Source organism: Malaclemys terrapin, chromosome 1 (assembly GCF_027887155.1).
Source record: "Malaclemys terrapin pileata isolate rMalTer1 chromosome 1, rMalTer1.hap1, whole genome shotgun sequence".
Classification (NCBI taxonomy): domain Eukaryota; kingdom Metazoa; phylum Chordata; order Testudines; family Emydidae; genus Malaclemys; species Malaclemys terrapin.
In genome coordinates, this window is record NC_071505.1 from 317,166,795 (window position 1) to 317,182,520 (window position 15,726).

Consider the following 15,726-nt stretch of genomic DNA (forward strand, 5'->3'; position numbering starts at 1 on the left):
GGGCCTGTCAGTCACTACAGTTAACAGAATTTTCCAGATTATCTACTTTACCCTTTCATCAATTCACCACGTGCTGCGGTAGTCACCAGATTTTTCTGTAAGGACTAGGTGATAGAGTTGGCATTCAGTTTGTCGGCTCTTGATCTCATGATTAATCATAGAATCATAGAATATCAGGGTTGGAAGGACCTCAGGAGGTCATCTAGTCCAACCCCCTGCTCAAAGCAGGACCAATTCCCAACTAAATCATCCCAGCCAGGGCTTTGTCAAGCCTGACCTTAAAAACCTCTACGGAAGGAGAATCCACCACCTCCCTAGGTAACCCATTCCAGCGCTTCACCACCCTCCTAGTGAAAAAGTTTTTCCTAATATCCAACCTAAACTTCTCCCACTTCAACTTGAGACCATTACTCCTTGTTCTGTCAGCTGCTACCACTGAGAACAGTCTAGATCCATCCTCTTTGGAACCCCCTTTCAGGTAGTTGAAAGCAGCTATCAAATCCCCCCTCATTCTTCTCTTCTTCAGAGAACAGTGTATTCCTAGAACAGTGTGAATCCAGAGTTTACCAAGCCTGGGAAATCTAATGAGGTAGCTGTTGGCATAGAGAACTCAGAGGCAGTCCCTCACCTTCTAAAATATAGGCTTGGCACTTACCACAGTAATGTGACTATGTACTTGGTAGATCTTTGGGAGGAAGGTTAGTAGGAGACTCTACTTGTCCTCATTCTGATGAGCCTGAGTTTGTAATGGAAGTAAATATCTCTTAGAGGCTGCATTTTTATTTATCTTTCTGAGGCTGTTAGACTGCACAATAATTGCAAAAGAACATAATCCTTTAAACAATAATGTGTAATTATTATTTTCAGAGGGTTTATTCTTCTCAATTATGCTAGTGTGAATTGGGAGTAACGCCTCCTCAAGCCAGTGGAATTGCTCTCAATTTATGCTGATGTAACGGAGAGCAGAATTTCCCTTTAAAGTATTTATTATATAGGTAATAATGATACACATCCATTTCAAGAGGACTTATCCTACACAGTATGACTAACTATTTTTAAAATAAAAATTTAAATGCTTCCATCCTGCACATTAAATACAGTTAATTAAAATTTAAGAAATGCCCCATATATAATAAAAGTGAAAATCTGTGAAGTTCTTGACCACCCTTCCAGGCCAGGGCTAATCTTGTCTCCTTCAGTTTATTTTATGCTCATACTTCTCTCAAAAGTGACACCATATAGCCAGCTGGAGGTTGAGCAATTTAGGATACGTCTACACTGCAAAATAAAGGTGTGTTCTTAACCCATGTTAGCTAACTCAGGTTAAAAACAGCAGTGAAGACATGACAACTTGACTTTAAAGTGGGTTAGCAGCTCAAGTTCAAGTCTATAGGGAAGCCTATTACATAAACCCAAGTTAGCTAATGCAGGTTAGATAAGCTGAGTTAAGATAACACCTTTTTTTGCAGTGTAGACATGCCTTTAGTGGTGGTAGCACAGGGCAGTTTATTTTATAGGCAATTAATAATTAGCACAAAGAAGAAAACAATCATAAGAACGGCCATACTGGGTCAGACCAAAGGTCCATCTAGCCCATTATCCTGTCTTCTGACTGTGGCCAATGCCAGGTGCTTCAGAGGGAATGAACAGAACAGGTAATCATCAAATGATCCATCCCCTGTCACCCATTCCCAGCTTCAGGCAAACAGAGGTTAGGGACACCATTCCTTCCCATCCTGGCTAATAGCCATTGATGGACCTATCCTCCATGAATTTATGTAGTTCTTTTTTGAACCTGTTATAGTCTTGGCCTTAACATCCTCTGGCAAAGAGTTCCACAGATTGACTGTGTTGTGTGAAGAAATATTTCCTTTTGTTTTTAAACCTGCTGCCTATTAATCCCTGAAAAGGGAGAAAAAATTCAAAATGCCATACATGAGAATTTAACGTTTGGCAATTTGCACTACAGAGCTAAAACATTTCCTGATGTGCCCTTTTAAACTGCTATGCTGTGCATATGAAACAGTCACCTATTTATCTTGCGTATTAAATAAGGATCATTATGTTTTTAAAATGAGAGAGAGCACTTAATCTTGGAGAATTTCGTATGCTGGGTTATATAGTTTAGTAGCTTTCTCACACAAGCAGCATTCAAATGAATTTCCCAGAATGAAGTTAGGGAGTAAAGGCATAGAAATACAAACACTAACAATAGGCACCCGGGGAAATAAATTAGGCATGTGGCAGTTCAATTGCCCAAGATCTTTCACTTGCTGAATTCTCGGTCTGAGGTTGGCAGTAAGATGTGTATTGCTGTTATCTGGGTTGTACTATATGGCAATCAATAACACAGGCTTGGGAAGGGGCATGGAGTCATCAGCCGCAGACTGAGGGGCAGGAGAGGCTATGCTGGCCAATGGCTGCACTTCAGGGAACCCCCATTGGAAAAAGGAATCTCCCAACATCTCCCCAAGCCACTGAGCGGATACTGAGCAGATGCTTTCTGGCCTTTAGGCACTTACAGTAAGACAATATTACAGATAACATTAGATTGGATGGGTTGGGCTTTTGGTTTTATTTTGGAGGTTAGGGCGGGTGGAAGAAGGGTAAAGTGTTGCAGCAGCAGCTATGATGAAACCTTTTTGCTTGGGCAGCTGGCCAGGTGAAAGGAGGGGTAGCAGGAAAAGATGTTTTTGAGGAAAGAAAAGTATCTAATTCAGACAACATGATCCCTAGACATCAGCTTGAACTTTGTGCTCCGGATGCTGTTTGTCCATCGTTCTGTCTTTCCTATTTAGAATGTAAACTCCTTGGGCAGGGAATGTGTCCTCCTATGTGTATGTTCATTACCTAACATGATAGGGCTTCAGTGCTGATTGTGATCTTAGGGCACTACTGGAATATGAACTTGAATCATGATTATTAGAATGACCCAGGCTTGTTTTACTTATGATTGAAAGTAATGTAGAATAGTCACTGGGAGTTCTACTCTACTGATTTTCTGTTCACTTAAAACATACATGTCTCCCGAGCTGTCTTTTGACTGTCTTCCTGAAGAAACAACAGGACCACTTCTTATCTCAGTCGAACCAATGTAGTCCTGAGTAAGTCAATGGAGATCAGAGTGTAGCCCATAAACTTTTTCATTAGGAAACATATTATTCAGTTGGAGTGCTGGTGAACAGTGCTAGATGTATGAAAAACTTAAGTGCTCTATCCACTGAAGAGTACAACACATTCAGTGGCACTGCGAGCTTCCGCATGATGCCCTGCTGACATGCCTCAGTGCTGAAATTGAAAGACTGCACTTAAGCATTTAAATATAGTTCAGCTTTGATGCCCTCTCAGGCATTGACATTTGAACTTATACTGCCAGAATATGCAGAATATGGCAGTGTAAGTTGTAGTGTGCCCTAAAGTGTTGCACTGTAACTGCCCTGTGTAGACCCTGCTAGACTGAATGAAAATGTACTTAGTTCCTGTTAATGTGGTCCACTTTCATTTGCACTAGCAGGGTCTAGCAGCATGTAGTTAGAGTAACTCTTTGGTGCGCATGCAGTTCACACTGCTGTAGTCTGCACTGTAGGGCTGTGTACACAAGCCCTAAGGCTTCATTCGCATAGGCCACTGAAGATCTCCCTTAGGGAAGTGACATTTGACAACTAACAGCCTGAGCTAGATTTGAGCCAGTAACTGAGATGAATGTTTCTGCAGATCATGTTTGAGGCCTGGGAACATTCTGATCCTTCACAAGACTTTTCTATCCCGTCTGACCTTTCTGATTATTTTTTCCATTTTGTAAATACAATTCAAGTATCTCGTGAATCCTATATTGGCAGGTAATAAATGAACTGTAACAGAATGTGTCCTTTCTTATAATGCAAGAATAGAGAGACAGCCAGCAAAATGAAAGGGTCAATAGGAGCACCTAATTTACCTTCTCTGTGACATTCATTATTTTGTATGCTTCTGTCATGTCCCCTTATTTGCTTCCTCTCTAATTCAGCCTCCTCTGACTCAGTCAGTAATTGGGTTTTTTTTTTAATAGAACCTAAGCTATTTCACTGTCTCAGTCTCATTCAAATGACTTCCCTCTTCCCCTTTAATCTCTTTTCATGCTTGTTGTGAATTATTGTTAGTTAATAGAGAGATAGCTACTGTGGAATTTGCTTTTCAGGCCAACCACATTCTAGTAGCAAACCTAGTAACATTAGCATTGGGATTCCCTCAGAGAACTTTTCCACTTTTCCAGAATGTTTTATTCAGTTCTGGAAGAACCCTTCATCCAGTTCTCTGGGATCCAAAAAACTCAGTTCGACTCCAGCTCGTCACTCCAGTTACTTTATTAGGCATGTAACAGCTCTTGGGTTTAGATATGAGGATACCACAATTCCAATTCATGTCACACACTACACACTTGACTTTATATACATATTTCCTAGCTGCTAACATCTATACCAGTGGTTTTCAACCAGGGGTATGCGTACCACTGGGGGTATGCAGAGGTCTTCTGGGGGTACACCAATTCTTCTAGATATTTGCCTAGTTTTACAACAGGTTACATAAACATTGGAGAAGTCAAACTAAAATTTCATATAGACAATGACTTGTTTATATTGCTCTATATACTATACACTGAAATGCAAGTACAATATTTATATTCCAATTGATTTTTTATAATTATACGATTAAAACGAAAGTAAGCAAATTTCCAGTAATAGTGTGCTGTGACACTTGTATTTTTATGTCTGATTGTGTAAGCAAGTAATTCTTAAGTGAGATGAAACTTGGGGGTATGCAAGACAACTCAGACTCCTGAAAGGGATATAATAGTTTGGAAAGCTTCAGAGCCACTGATCTATACTACTTGTATGTAAGGACCATATTGCATAAGGCAAGCTAATCAGTTCAAGATGTTTCTGCCTACTTTTTTACTATAAACATACACACAATAGCTTAGCTAGTTCCTGCCTCCTTTATTTATTCTAAACATACACAACAGTTAGTTGTTTCAGCAAGTACTTGTTTGGGGTTGTCTTGTCTTAACTTGGGCCTGCTCATGTCAGCTAAGTTATCCCTGCAATTAGTTATGCTCATCCTAAGAAGCATATTTTACTGTGATGGTTTTTCACATTTAAATGTGATGCAGGTGGGTTCAGGATCTCATTTTTGGGTATCATTGTGACAGAAAGTAATGTTGTAGAGCCATGCAAAGAGATACAAGGCTATTTTTCTGACTCACCCTGGCAACCAGACCAGGTGAGTCCATAGGTGCTGGAACTATGGGTGTGAGGGATGCTGCTGCACCCTCTGGCTTGATGTAGTTTCCATTATATGCAGGCTTACAGTTTGATTCATTAGCTCTCAGCACCCCCACTATACAAATTGTTCCAGCACCTCTGGATGAGTCTCTTTAGATCCAATTTGAGAGTATAAAAGACCTGAGTCTCTCCAAGGCAAAAGGAGAGATAGGAAGTTGTGCAGATAGAAACCCTAGGAACAGCCAACTTAAGAGGGGTGCTTAGGGTAAGGTTTATGTTTATTGTTTACGTTAAGGATATAAGAAGACCCCACCAATTGGCCTATTGCATGTGTGCTGAGTTGAGAGTGGAGTGAGGGTCCATGTACACTTATTAATTAATAACTTTGTTTTTTAAACTCCATTTACATTTTGCAGGTGATGGAAGTCAAAGGCCAAATGATCCATGTGCCCGAGTCAAATTCTATTTTGTTTTTGGGTTCCCCTTGCGTGGACAAGCTGGATGAACTGATGGGCCGAGGCCTACATCTTTCTGACATACCTATCCACGATGCTACCCGTGACGTCATATTGGTTGGGGAGCAGGCAAAGGCCCAAGATGGCTTGAAGAAACGAATGGATAAACTGAAGGCAACGTTAGAGCGAACACACCAAGCTCTGGAAGAGGAGAAAAAGAAGACAGTGGATCTTCTTATTTCTATTTTCCCAGAAGAGGTGGCTCAACGATTGTGGCAGGGGCAGCAAGTTCAGGCCAGGAAGTTTGATGATGTTACCATGCTCTTCTCAGACATCGTTGGCTTCACAGCTGTGTGTGCCCAGTGCACCCCCATGCAGGTGATCAGCATGCTGAATGAGCTGTACACTCGATTTGACCATCAGTGTGGATTCCTGGATATCTATAAGGTAAGGTACTTCAGTTCATACATTAGGGAAAGCATATCCTAGCTTGCCCTCTTCGCTTACTTCCTAAGTTGCAAAAACAATTTTAATAAAGCTGGTTGGAAAATGTTATGGTTTTGGTTTGTGGAGAATTTTGAGTTTTTGGTGGAAAAATTTGAAATAAAAAATAGCTTGGTTGAAAACAAATATATTTTTGATTCTGAAATGCCACTGCAGTACCTTATGGGAGCTGTAGTTTAACTGTCTCATCCTTTCATTTTCCTCTGTGGGCTGGGCTCCCTAGTCAGACTATGTCTTCCATGATGCACAACAGTCTCACCTTTTTTCTGAGAGGAGGTGATGCACAATGATAGATGCATAGCCATCATGTATTACAACTGAAGAAGTCAGACTGGAGACCTTACTTCAGAGAAGAGAATGAGGCACTGGAATGACAGCTCCCATGAGGTACTTCAGTGGCCTTTTAATGTCAAAATACTTTGGTTTTGGGCCAAAAACTGAAATATTTGTATTTTTTGGACAGTTTTTCAACAAATAAATCAATATTATCCACAGAAAGCTGACAGTTTTCACAACAAATCTTTATTGGTAAACCTTGTTTTTTGGCAGGAAAAAGGTTCAATGTAATTTGTTTACTAACCCTAGTTTTCAGGCTCTGTTAGTTTAAAAAAGGAGAAATAACTCTTATTTGGAGATGTACATGCAGACCCTTTAAGAGAAAATATTGTAGGAGAGTTCTGCTTTAAAGGATGGTTTATTCACAAGTTATGCTGTGTTTTGTGATTTAATAAAGAAGGGGCCAGATCTTTATCTTCAGCTGGTGTAAATCAGTGTAACTCCATTGCAGCCAATGGGAATACACCAATTTAAACCAGTTGAGATTCAGGAAAATATCCTTGTTAGTAATCTGTTAGAATCTCTTTTTATTTTATTTTTTTTACGCAAAAGAACACTGTTAATGCATTCTATCCCATTTGCACTTGCTTCTAAGTCCTTTCAGATTTGAATGGTTCCTATTGTAATTCTGAGGTCCCAAACTCCACCTGTGTGTTTTATGTTCCAGGTTCAAAATTAAAGGGTTGCATTTTCTGTTTCGGGTTCATATGTGACAAGTTGGTGGAAATCTCATGAACAGCTGACATTGTGAGATTGACAAATCCTAGCAGATTTATGAACCCTTGACTGGAGACAATCTCAGTTGATTTGCATCAATAGGACCAAATCTAGTTGAGAACAGCTCATGAGATTTCACTGAATCTGAACCTTAATGCTAATCTGGCTCTAGATCTGAACACTGATTCCTCATCTCATTCTACTTGTTAAGAAACTACAGTATAATACAAGGTGTAACAAAGGGAAAAAAAATCAGATGGGTCAAGGAGAGTAGCACAACATGGAAAGTGAAACTGAAATATGATGGGTAACAGTAAACCGATCCACACAAAGATTTCATCCATACATTTAAAATACAGACTCTAAGAAATATTAAAAACAAAACAGCATTTCAGAGGGATAGCAGAGGCAGCAAGTAACAGGCCTGGGTGTCTCTTTGTGACAACAAGCAATAAAAGCCCACAGATCTACTTCTAATTTGCACATACATGTTTTTATGAAAGACTGCTTGTGTAACATTGTGGGGTCTGGGCCCAATGTAGTCTTTTAGGCTCGATTCACAAGGGATTTAGATGTTGGGGCAGTCCCAACACCTACATTATGGGTGTCTAGAAAAATCACAGGAACAATCCTGTGACCCAGAAAGCCTGAGTTAGTTGCTTCTATACAGTGAATGGAGAAAGATAGGCACTTTAGAATACAGTTAACAACAGCAAGCATGCTAGGCGGGGAGCCACCTAAACTAGCCAATAGGAGATACTGACTAGAGGGATATGTCCTAAACCCCACCCCCTCATGGAGATAGGTGCCCAAGCTCACGCTGCAGGGAGGAGTCTTTGCAAGTGATTCAGAACCAGGAACTGCTCTCCTGGAGTCAGGCACTTAGGTGCCTTAGGTAAGAATAATTTAGGCAGGCACCTAACCCAACACAAAACACGCATAGGAGGAAGTGGTGCCTACCTTGTAACTTTTAGCCCAGTAGTTAGTGCACTCCTCCAGGATGTGGGAGACCCAGATTCAGTTCCCCACCTCTACTAATAGGGGGAAATAGATTTGAACCGGGGTCTCCCACAGGGCTAAGTGCTATAACCACTGAGCTATGGGGTTCTCTAACATGGGCATCCCTCAAATTTCTCTTGTTGAAGCTGTTCCACTCTGGATAAAGAATGAGAGTGATTGAACCAAAGAGAGAAGGAAAGTGGGAATGACTCTCTAACCCCATGGTTAGGGCACCCATATGGGAGACCCATGTTCAAATCCCTTCTCCCCCTTTAGCAGAGTGGGGAATTGAACCTATCTTTCTCAGATTACAAGGGCTCGAACTACTGGGCTAAAAATGTTAAGGTGACCACCACCTCTTCTGGCTAGAAATTCAGTCAGCAGTCTCTGAGTACACTTACCAGATCGGGCCCCAAATGTGAGTCCAGGTATCTACATTACTTAGGAAAATGAAGGGAAAGGTTTTTCACTATGTCACTGGAGGAAAAGGATAAGGAGTGAATGGGACACTTTTGCCAGGATTAGTGCCCGAAACACTGGAACAGCTGATTAAGTTGTTTGATGAGTACAGTCTCATTCTGTCTGAAGTGACAGTAGAGAGATACTGTTTTTACCTGAAACTAAGAAGAAAAAGATGGAATAGATACTTATGTTACAGAGCTGAGAACTCTGGCATCTCCATATAACTTTGGAGATATTAAAGATTTCTGAAAGATAGACAGGCTCGTTTGTCCTTAGCCTGGATGACAGAGCCACACAGCAGGGGATCTGTAACCGCCCTCCCCCGCCACAAACTCACATAGCCCCCCCCCCCCCCCACAGAGTCCCAAAAAGGAGGGGTGGCAGGCTCCGTTGAAACAACCAGTCCACCACTGTGGACCGCTCTAGGAGCAGGAGCCTGTCATTCCTCAAGTTTAGAAGCGTCCTTTCCATCACTACACCCGCTCCCCACCACAGTCTGCGTCCCAGTTTCAAAACTTTACCACAAAATCCTTAATAAAGAAAACTGTGTTAATGAACAAAGTTTCATTTATTTTATTTTTAAAGGTGTGTTGGAAGAGGTGGAAAGGGGTTGGTAACTGCAGAGGATAGTCAACATTAACTGGGTAAAGAAATGGGGGCAGGTTCAGCTTCTGAATAAACAAACTTAATAGTCACAGGTTACCCTGCTCACTCTGGAACCTAGCTTTCAAAGCTTCCCGGATGCACAGCGCGTCCCACTGGGCTCTTCTAATCACCCGGCTGTCTGGCTGGGCGTAATCAGCAGCCAGGCGATGTGCCTCAATCTCCCACCCCGCCATAACTGTCTCCCCCTTGCTCTCACAGAGATTGTAGAGCACACAGCAAGCTGCAATAACAATGGAGATATTGACAGGTTTCAGAGTAGCAGCCGTGTTATATGCCATCATGTGCCAGCAATGCCCCTCTGCCATGTACATTGGCCAAACCGGACAGTCTCTACACAAAAGAATTAATGGACACAAATCTGACATCAGGAATCATCATACTCAAAAACCAGTGGGAGAACACTTTAACCTGTCTGGTCATTCAGTGACAGACCTGCGGGTGGCTATATTACAACAGAAAAACTTCAAAAACAGACTCCAATGAGAGACTGCTGAGCTGGAATTGATATGCAAACTAGACACAATCAACAAAGGATTGAATAAGGACTGGGAATGGCTGAGCCATTACAAACGTTGAATCTATCTCCCCTTGTAAGTATTCTCACACTTCTTATCAACCTGTCTGTACTGGGCTAGCTTGATTATCACTTCAAAAGTTTTTTTTCCTCTTACTTAATTGGCCTCTCAGAGTTGGTAAGACAACTCCCACCTGTTCATGCTCTCTGTATGTGTGTATATATATCTCCTCATTATATGTTCCATTCTGTATGCATCCGAAGAAGTGGGCTGTAGTCCACGAAAGCTTATGCTCTAATCAATTTGTTAGTCTCTAAGGTGCCACAAGTACTCCTGTTCTTAATGGAGATATTGGTTTCGCTGAGATCAGAGTGAGTCAGTAAGTTTCTCCATCTCCCCTTCAGACGTCCAAAAGCACACTCCACCACCATTGTGCACTTGCTCAGCCGGTAGTTGAAGAGTTCTTTTTCACTGTCCAGGGCGCCTGTATAGGGCTTCAAGAGCCAGGGCATTAGCGGGTAGGCTGGGTCCTCGAGGATGACTATAGGCATCTCCACATCCCCAACAGTTATTTTGTGGTCCGGGAAGTAAATACCTTCCTGCAGCCATCTAAACAGACCAGAGTTCCTGAAAACACGAGCATCATGAACCTTGCCCGGCCATCCGACGTTGAGGTTGGTAAAACGTCCCCTATGGTCCACCAGTGTTTGCAGCACCATTGAAAAGTAGCCCTTTTGGTTAATGTACTGGGTGGCCTGGTGGGCCGGTCCCAGGATAGGGATGTGAATTCCATCTATAGCCCCACTGCAGTTTGGGAATCCCATCGCAGCGAAGCCATCTATGATCACCTGCACGTTTCCCAGGGTCACTATTTTGAGAGCAGTAGCTCAACGATTGCGTTGGCTACTTGCATCACAGCAACCCCCATGGTAGATTTGCCCACTCCAAAGTGATTCGCGACTGACCGATAGCTGTCTGGCGTTGCAAGCTTCCAGAGGGTTATAGCCACTCGCTTCTGGACAGTCAGGGCTGCTCACATCCAGATGTCCTTGCGCTTCAGGGCAGGGGACAGCAACTCACAAAGTTCCAGGAAAGTTCCCTTACGCATCCGAAAGTTTCGCAGCCACTGTGATTCATCCCAGACCTGCAGCACTATGCGGTCCCACCAGTCTGTGCTTGTTTCCCGGGCCCAGAATCGCATCAACATGACCCATTGTCACCATGATGTCCACGAAGCGGGGTCCCGTGCTTTGTGAGAGGTCTGTGCCCCTCTCAGACTTAATGTCCTCACTGCGCTGCCGTAGCCTCCTCGCCGGATTTCTCAGCATCTGCCTCTGAAAAAGGCAGATGATAAGGTGTGAGGTGTTGACAACAGCCATAACTGCAGCGATGATCACAGCAGGCTCCATGCTCACAGTGCTGTGGCGTCCGCACTGTCAATCACCAGAAAAGTGCGCGAACTGATTGCCCACTGGCGCTTTCAGGGAGGGAGGGTGGGAGTGACGGTTGAATGATGACAGTTACCCAAAACCACCCTCAACACATTTTTTGCCCCAGCAGGCATTGGGGGCTTGACCCAGAATTCCAATGGGCAGCAGGGACTGCGGGAACTGTGGGATAGCTGCCCACAGTGCACCGCTTCCAATGTCGACGCTTGCCCCATTAGTGTGGACTCACAAAGTCGAATTACTGTCCTTAGTGTGGATACACACGTTTGACTTTGTAATATCGGTTCCACAAATTCGCTTTAAGTAAAATCGAACTACTCTCGTAGTGTAGACATAACCTTAGAGAAAGACAGCAGGGTACATGCCCGGTGGCAGAAACTTAGGCACCGAGTCAGCATAGGCACCTGTACCATTGGGTGGGAGTTCTGTGACTTGCTGTAGAGCCTAAAACTGGGACTGTCACATCACCTAAAACCAGCCTTAGGACTTGTACACACTACCATTTATGTTGGTATTACTTATGTAGCTCAGGGGTGTGAATAAGCCACCCCTCTGAATGATGTAAGTTACACCGACCTCATTGCCAGTGCAGACAGCATTCTGTTGTCAGGAAAGCTTCTCCTATTGACATAGGTACTGCCTCCCGTGGAAGTGGTTTTATTTTGCCGACGGGGCTCTCTCCCATCGCCATAGAGTGTCTTCACCAGACACGCTACAGTGGCTCAGTTGCATTGGTGCAGCTATGCCACTGTAGCACTTCTAGTGTAGTGTAGACTAGCCCTTAGGCATCTAAAGCCCCCTGTGTTTATCTTTGTGAATCATGCTTTAGATCTAGCGCTCTTCAGTCCTTCCCTATTCCTGATTTCTTGACCTTTCTCCTCCTTTCCATTAGGAGGTTCATTGGATATAATCATTTTGCTGCTAATAAAAACATTTTAAATTCCCTATACATTAACCTCTAGTTGTTGCTTAATAAATTTATGAACAAGAAAATTTCTCCTATGTTTCAGTGTGTTACATTTTACTGTCAGAGAATTGATACGGTTTGACTAACCAAACTGTAACCAATCTTGACAAAGTGTGACCTGGGATCCATCAGATAAGTGTCTTGGAATTTGGTTATTTTTTATAATGTCTGGCTGGTTTTTATGTATAATTTTTTCCCAAGATCTGAAGTGTAAAAATGCAAACCTGATGAAACTAACTTTTTATAATACCTAGTCCTTCTTGTAAACAAACTGGAAGGTGAAACTCAGTGATATTTGGTGATATTCCCATTACATGATCCTTGAAAGATACTGATAAAACACCCTGATTAACAAACACACATTGGTTTACGTTCCCCTTTTTTTGCTATCAAAAGACTTGTAAACATCACTGATAATAGTTAGCGAGCATCTTATTTTCTTTTGTGCCAGTGAAGTAGCTTAATAAAATTATATTAGTAAATCACTAACTGCTTCTGAAGTTAAAAATTTAGGTCCACTAGTGTAATCCTTACTAATGTAAGGCCATGTCTACACTAGGGAGCTTACAGCGGCACAGCTGTACCAATGCAGCTGTGCTGCTGTAAGATCACCCATGTAGCCCCCCTATGCCGACAGGAGAGAGCTCTCCCATCAACATAATTAAACCCCCTCCAACAAGTGGTGGTAGCTATGTCAGCGGGAGAGAGTCTCCCACCAACATAGTGCTGTCCACACCAGCGCTTCTGTCGGTGGGACTTGTCAGTCAGAGAGGTGGTTTTTTTCACACCCCGGAGCAATGTAAGTTATAGCAACAAAAGTATCAGAGGGGTAGCCGTGTTAGTCTGGATCTGTAAAAAGCAACAGAGAGTCCTGTGGCACCTTTAAGACTAACAGATGTATTGGAGCATAAGCTTTCGTGGGTGAATGCCCACTTCGTTGGATGCATGCAATACATCTGTTAGTCTTAAAGGTGCCACAGGACTCTCTGTTGCTAGCAACAAAAGTGTTAGTGTAAACATAGCCTTAGTGAACACTTACCCACCATGGACTGCTAGGGAGGTTAGGCAGCAGTAACATGGAAGGTTTCAAAAAGGGGAGATGTAAACACAATGTAGCCCTACCCCTACATAATGTGACAGGGTGGGCTGTCAAGATTCAAGGAACCATGAGGCCCATTAACTTCAATGGGACTACTCACGTGAGTAATGCCTGTCAAGCAACAGTTGACTAGTCAGACCTGTAGTCGCTATCTGAAGGATGTGGATAAGATCTATTTAATAAGATTCCAATAAGGCATCCACTGCTGAAATCATGTGCTCCAGAAGGAGGCTCTGGACCTGATTCTGATCCCAGCTGCAGTGGTGTAAATTGGGAGGAACTTCATGGAACTATTATGGTATTTACATATAAAACGGTGGCGTGTTCAGTGGCTGCTCCCTCTTATCTCCCTGAAAGGCACAGTGGGAATAGGAGACAGTGCCGTAGCTCGGTCCACATAGAGCTGTGCCTCATAAACAAACGTAGTGTTGAACATATGTCCTGAGTGCACGCAGGAGTCATTCCATCTCCTCCCTTCCCCCAAGCACAATGTCTTCTAGATCTGCCTTCCAGGCAGTCGCACCAGCTGTCACTCTTTGCCATAGGGTTTGTCTGTGTGGCATGATCAAGCCCTGACTTACTTGAAATGAAAAAAAAATTGAAAATATGTAACTTTACCCTTGAGCTTTTTATCTCTCTACTTTTGGAACAATAAATACATTAATCACAGACATAACAGCCTGCAGTGAAAATGGTTTCCATTAGCAGCTTAGTGAAGAGCATGCCAGTGAAATTATAGTGCTATGCAAAGGGCAAGTTCAGTTTCTCTCTGCTCCTATAGCCTGAACAGAACTGTGGAAACACCAGCTCCCTGGTCTTAAACTAACAAACATAGTAGCCATTAGGATGAGGACACCCCAAAAATATGAGGGTGAGGAAGCTGAAATATGGTAAAAGGTAGGGGCTATTCATACTTATGCATGAAGGACGTCAAGGCTGACAGCACATCTGGTCTTAGGTAAAACTGTTGGAGTTCTCCACTGGCATGCTGGAGTTAGACTAGGGTCCATCTTAACCTTCCCCAAGGATAGAGAGAGTATACACATGCTTCCAAGTGCACATTCCTGAGGGACATCCAGAAGGAGCCTGGGACCTTTAGAAATTGTCTCTATAGTCCTCTTTATTCTAGACAGTTTGCCTTTGACTAAAACTGTTTTGGTAATAAAACTATGAAGAAAAGAATATTAATGGGAGCAGACTTGTGTCCTCTGTGGATGGGCACAGAGGATGATGCAGACTGAGCAGTAGGTTACACACTTGTTCTTTACAGAGGAGGCTCATCCTGAGTGTCTGAGGCCCACACCATTTTAAATCATGGGAAGTCTTACTTATGTAACCAGTGGCCATCTTGGTTGACATACAAGGGATTGAACCAAGCCCCTCGGGACCTGAAAGCATAAGTTGCTACAGCTTGAGTTAAAGAGCAGGGATCTTAAGCCTACCTCTGTAAGAGACCTATATCCTCTTGGATCGAGCACAGACAGGGATGTGTAACACTTACCAGTGAGCCACAGGTGCAGGAGTAACTCCACTTAAGTAAGCGGAGTTACACCCATTTCTTCCAGGGATATATTTGGTATTTCAGTTCAGTAAGGGATCAGGTGCTCTGATAACATCTATCTGTGAAATCAACTTATAAAATCCATAGAGGAAAATATCTTACATATGGAATATAATTAATTCTATAAAACACATTTCATATGTGGTGTATGGCAATTTTTTAAATAGAATAATGGATGGGTACCTATAGTGCAGTACTGATCAGAGAAATGAAGGTGGTTGCAAAATTTTATGATGAGCTTATTTTCTATCTGAAAGATCAGCAGTTTTCAAACAGATTCTGTGGAGTCTGATGGCCTGAAGAGCACTTGGTGGTGGTCTGTATGGTGATGGCTGTCCCTTTTGGTTTCCAGCTGCTAAATCACATGAAAAAGAATCTAAAATTATTCATTACTTTCCTAATGTTAAGTAATTGGTGTAGTTGCTATGGAGATGTTATTTGATCACAGAGAAAATAGTTCATGTGATCACAAATGGGCGAGGAGGTGGTGTCATGGAACATCTATAAAGTTGTCAGAAAAAACAGTAGAAAAAGCTTGAGGACCCTTCAGCTAAATGACTATAATAGCAAATCTGACAATGTATCCTCTGCAATAGTTGTCAAACAGACTTGGACATTAGGGGCCTGTAGCGAAGTGAGACTCACTGGTGCGGCACCTCCCGCTGGTCATCCTGGGAATCAGCTCTTTTTCAGCTCCAGAGCACCCTCTGACGGCTGATGTCTTGCCTGCCTCAGG

General features: G+C 42.7%; 1 protein-coding gene across 1 annotated transcript in view; it reads left to right on the plus strand.

Moving 5' to 3' along the window:
* Positions 1 to 15,726, plus strand: part of GUCY1A2 (guanylate cyclase 1 soluble subunit alpha 2) — a 276,684-nt gene that overhangs the window by 132,653 nt on the left and 128,305 nt on the right. The window contains exon 5 of the mRNA XM_054015549.1: positions 5,678 to 6,163. Coding sequence (XP_053871524.1) covers positions 5,678 to 6,163 — 486 coding nt within the window. The remainder of the gene's footprint in view (positions 1 to 5,677; positions 6,164 to 15,726) is intronic.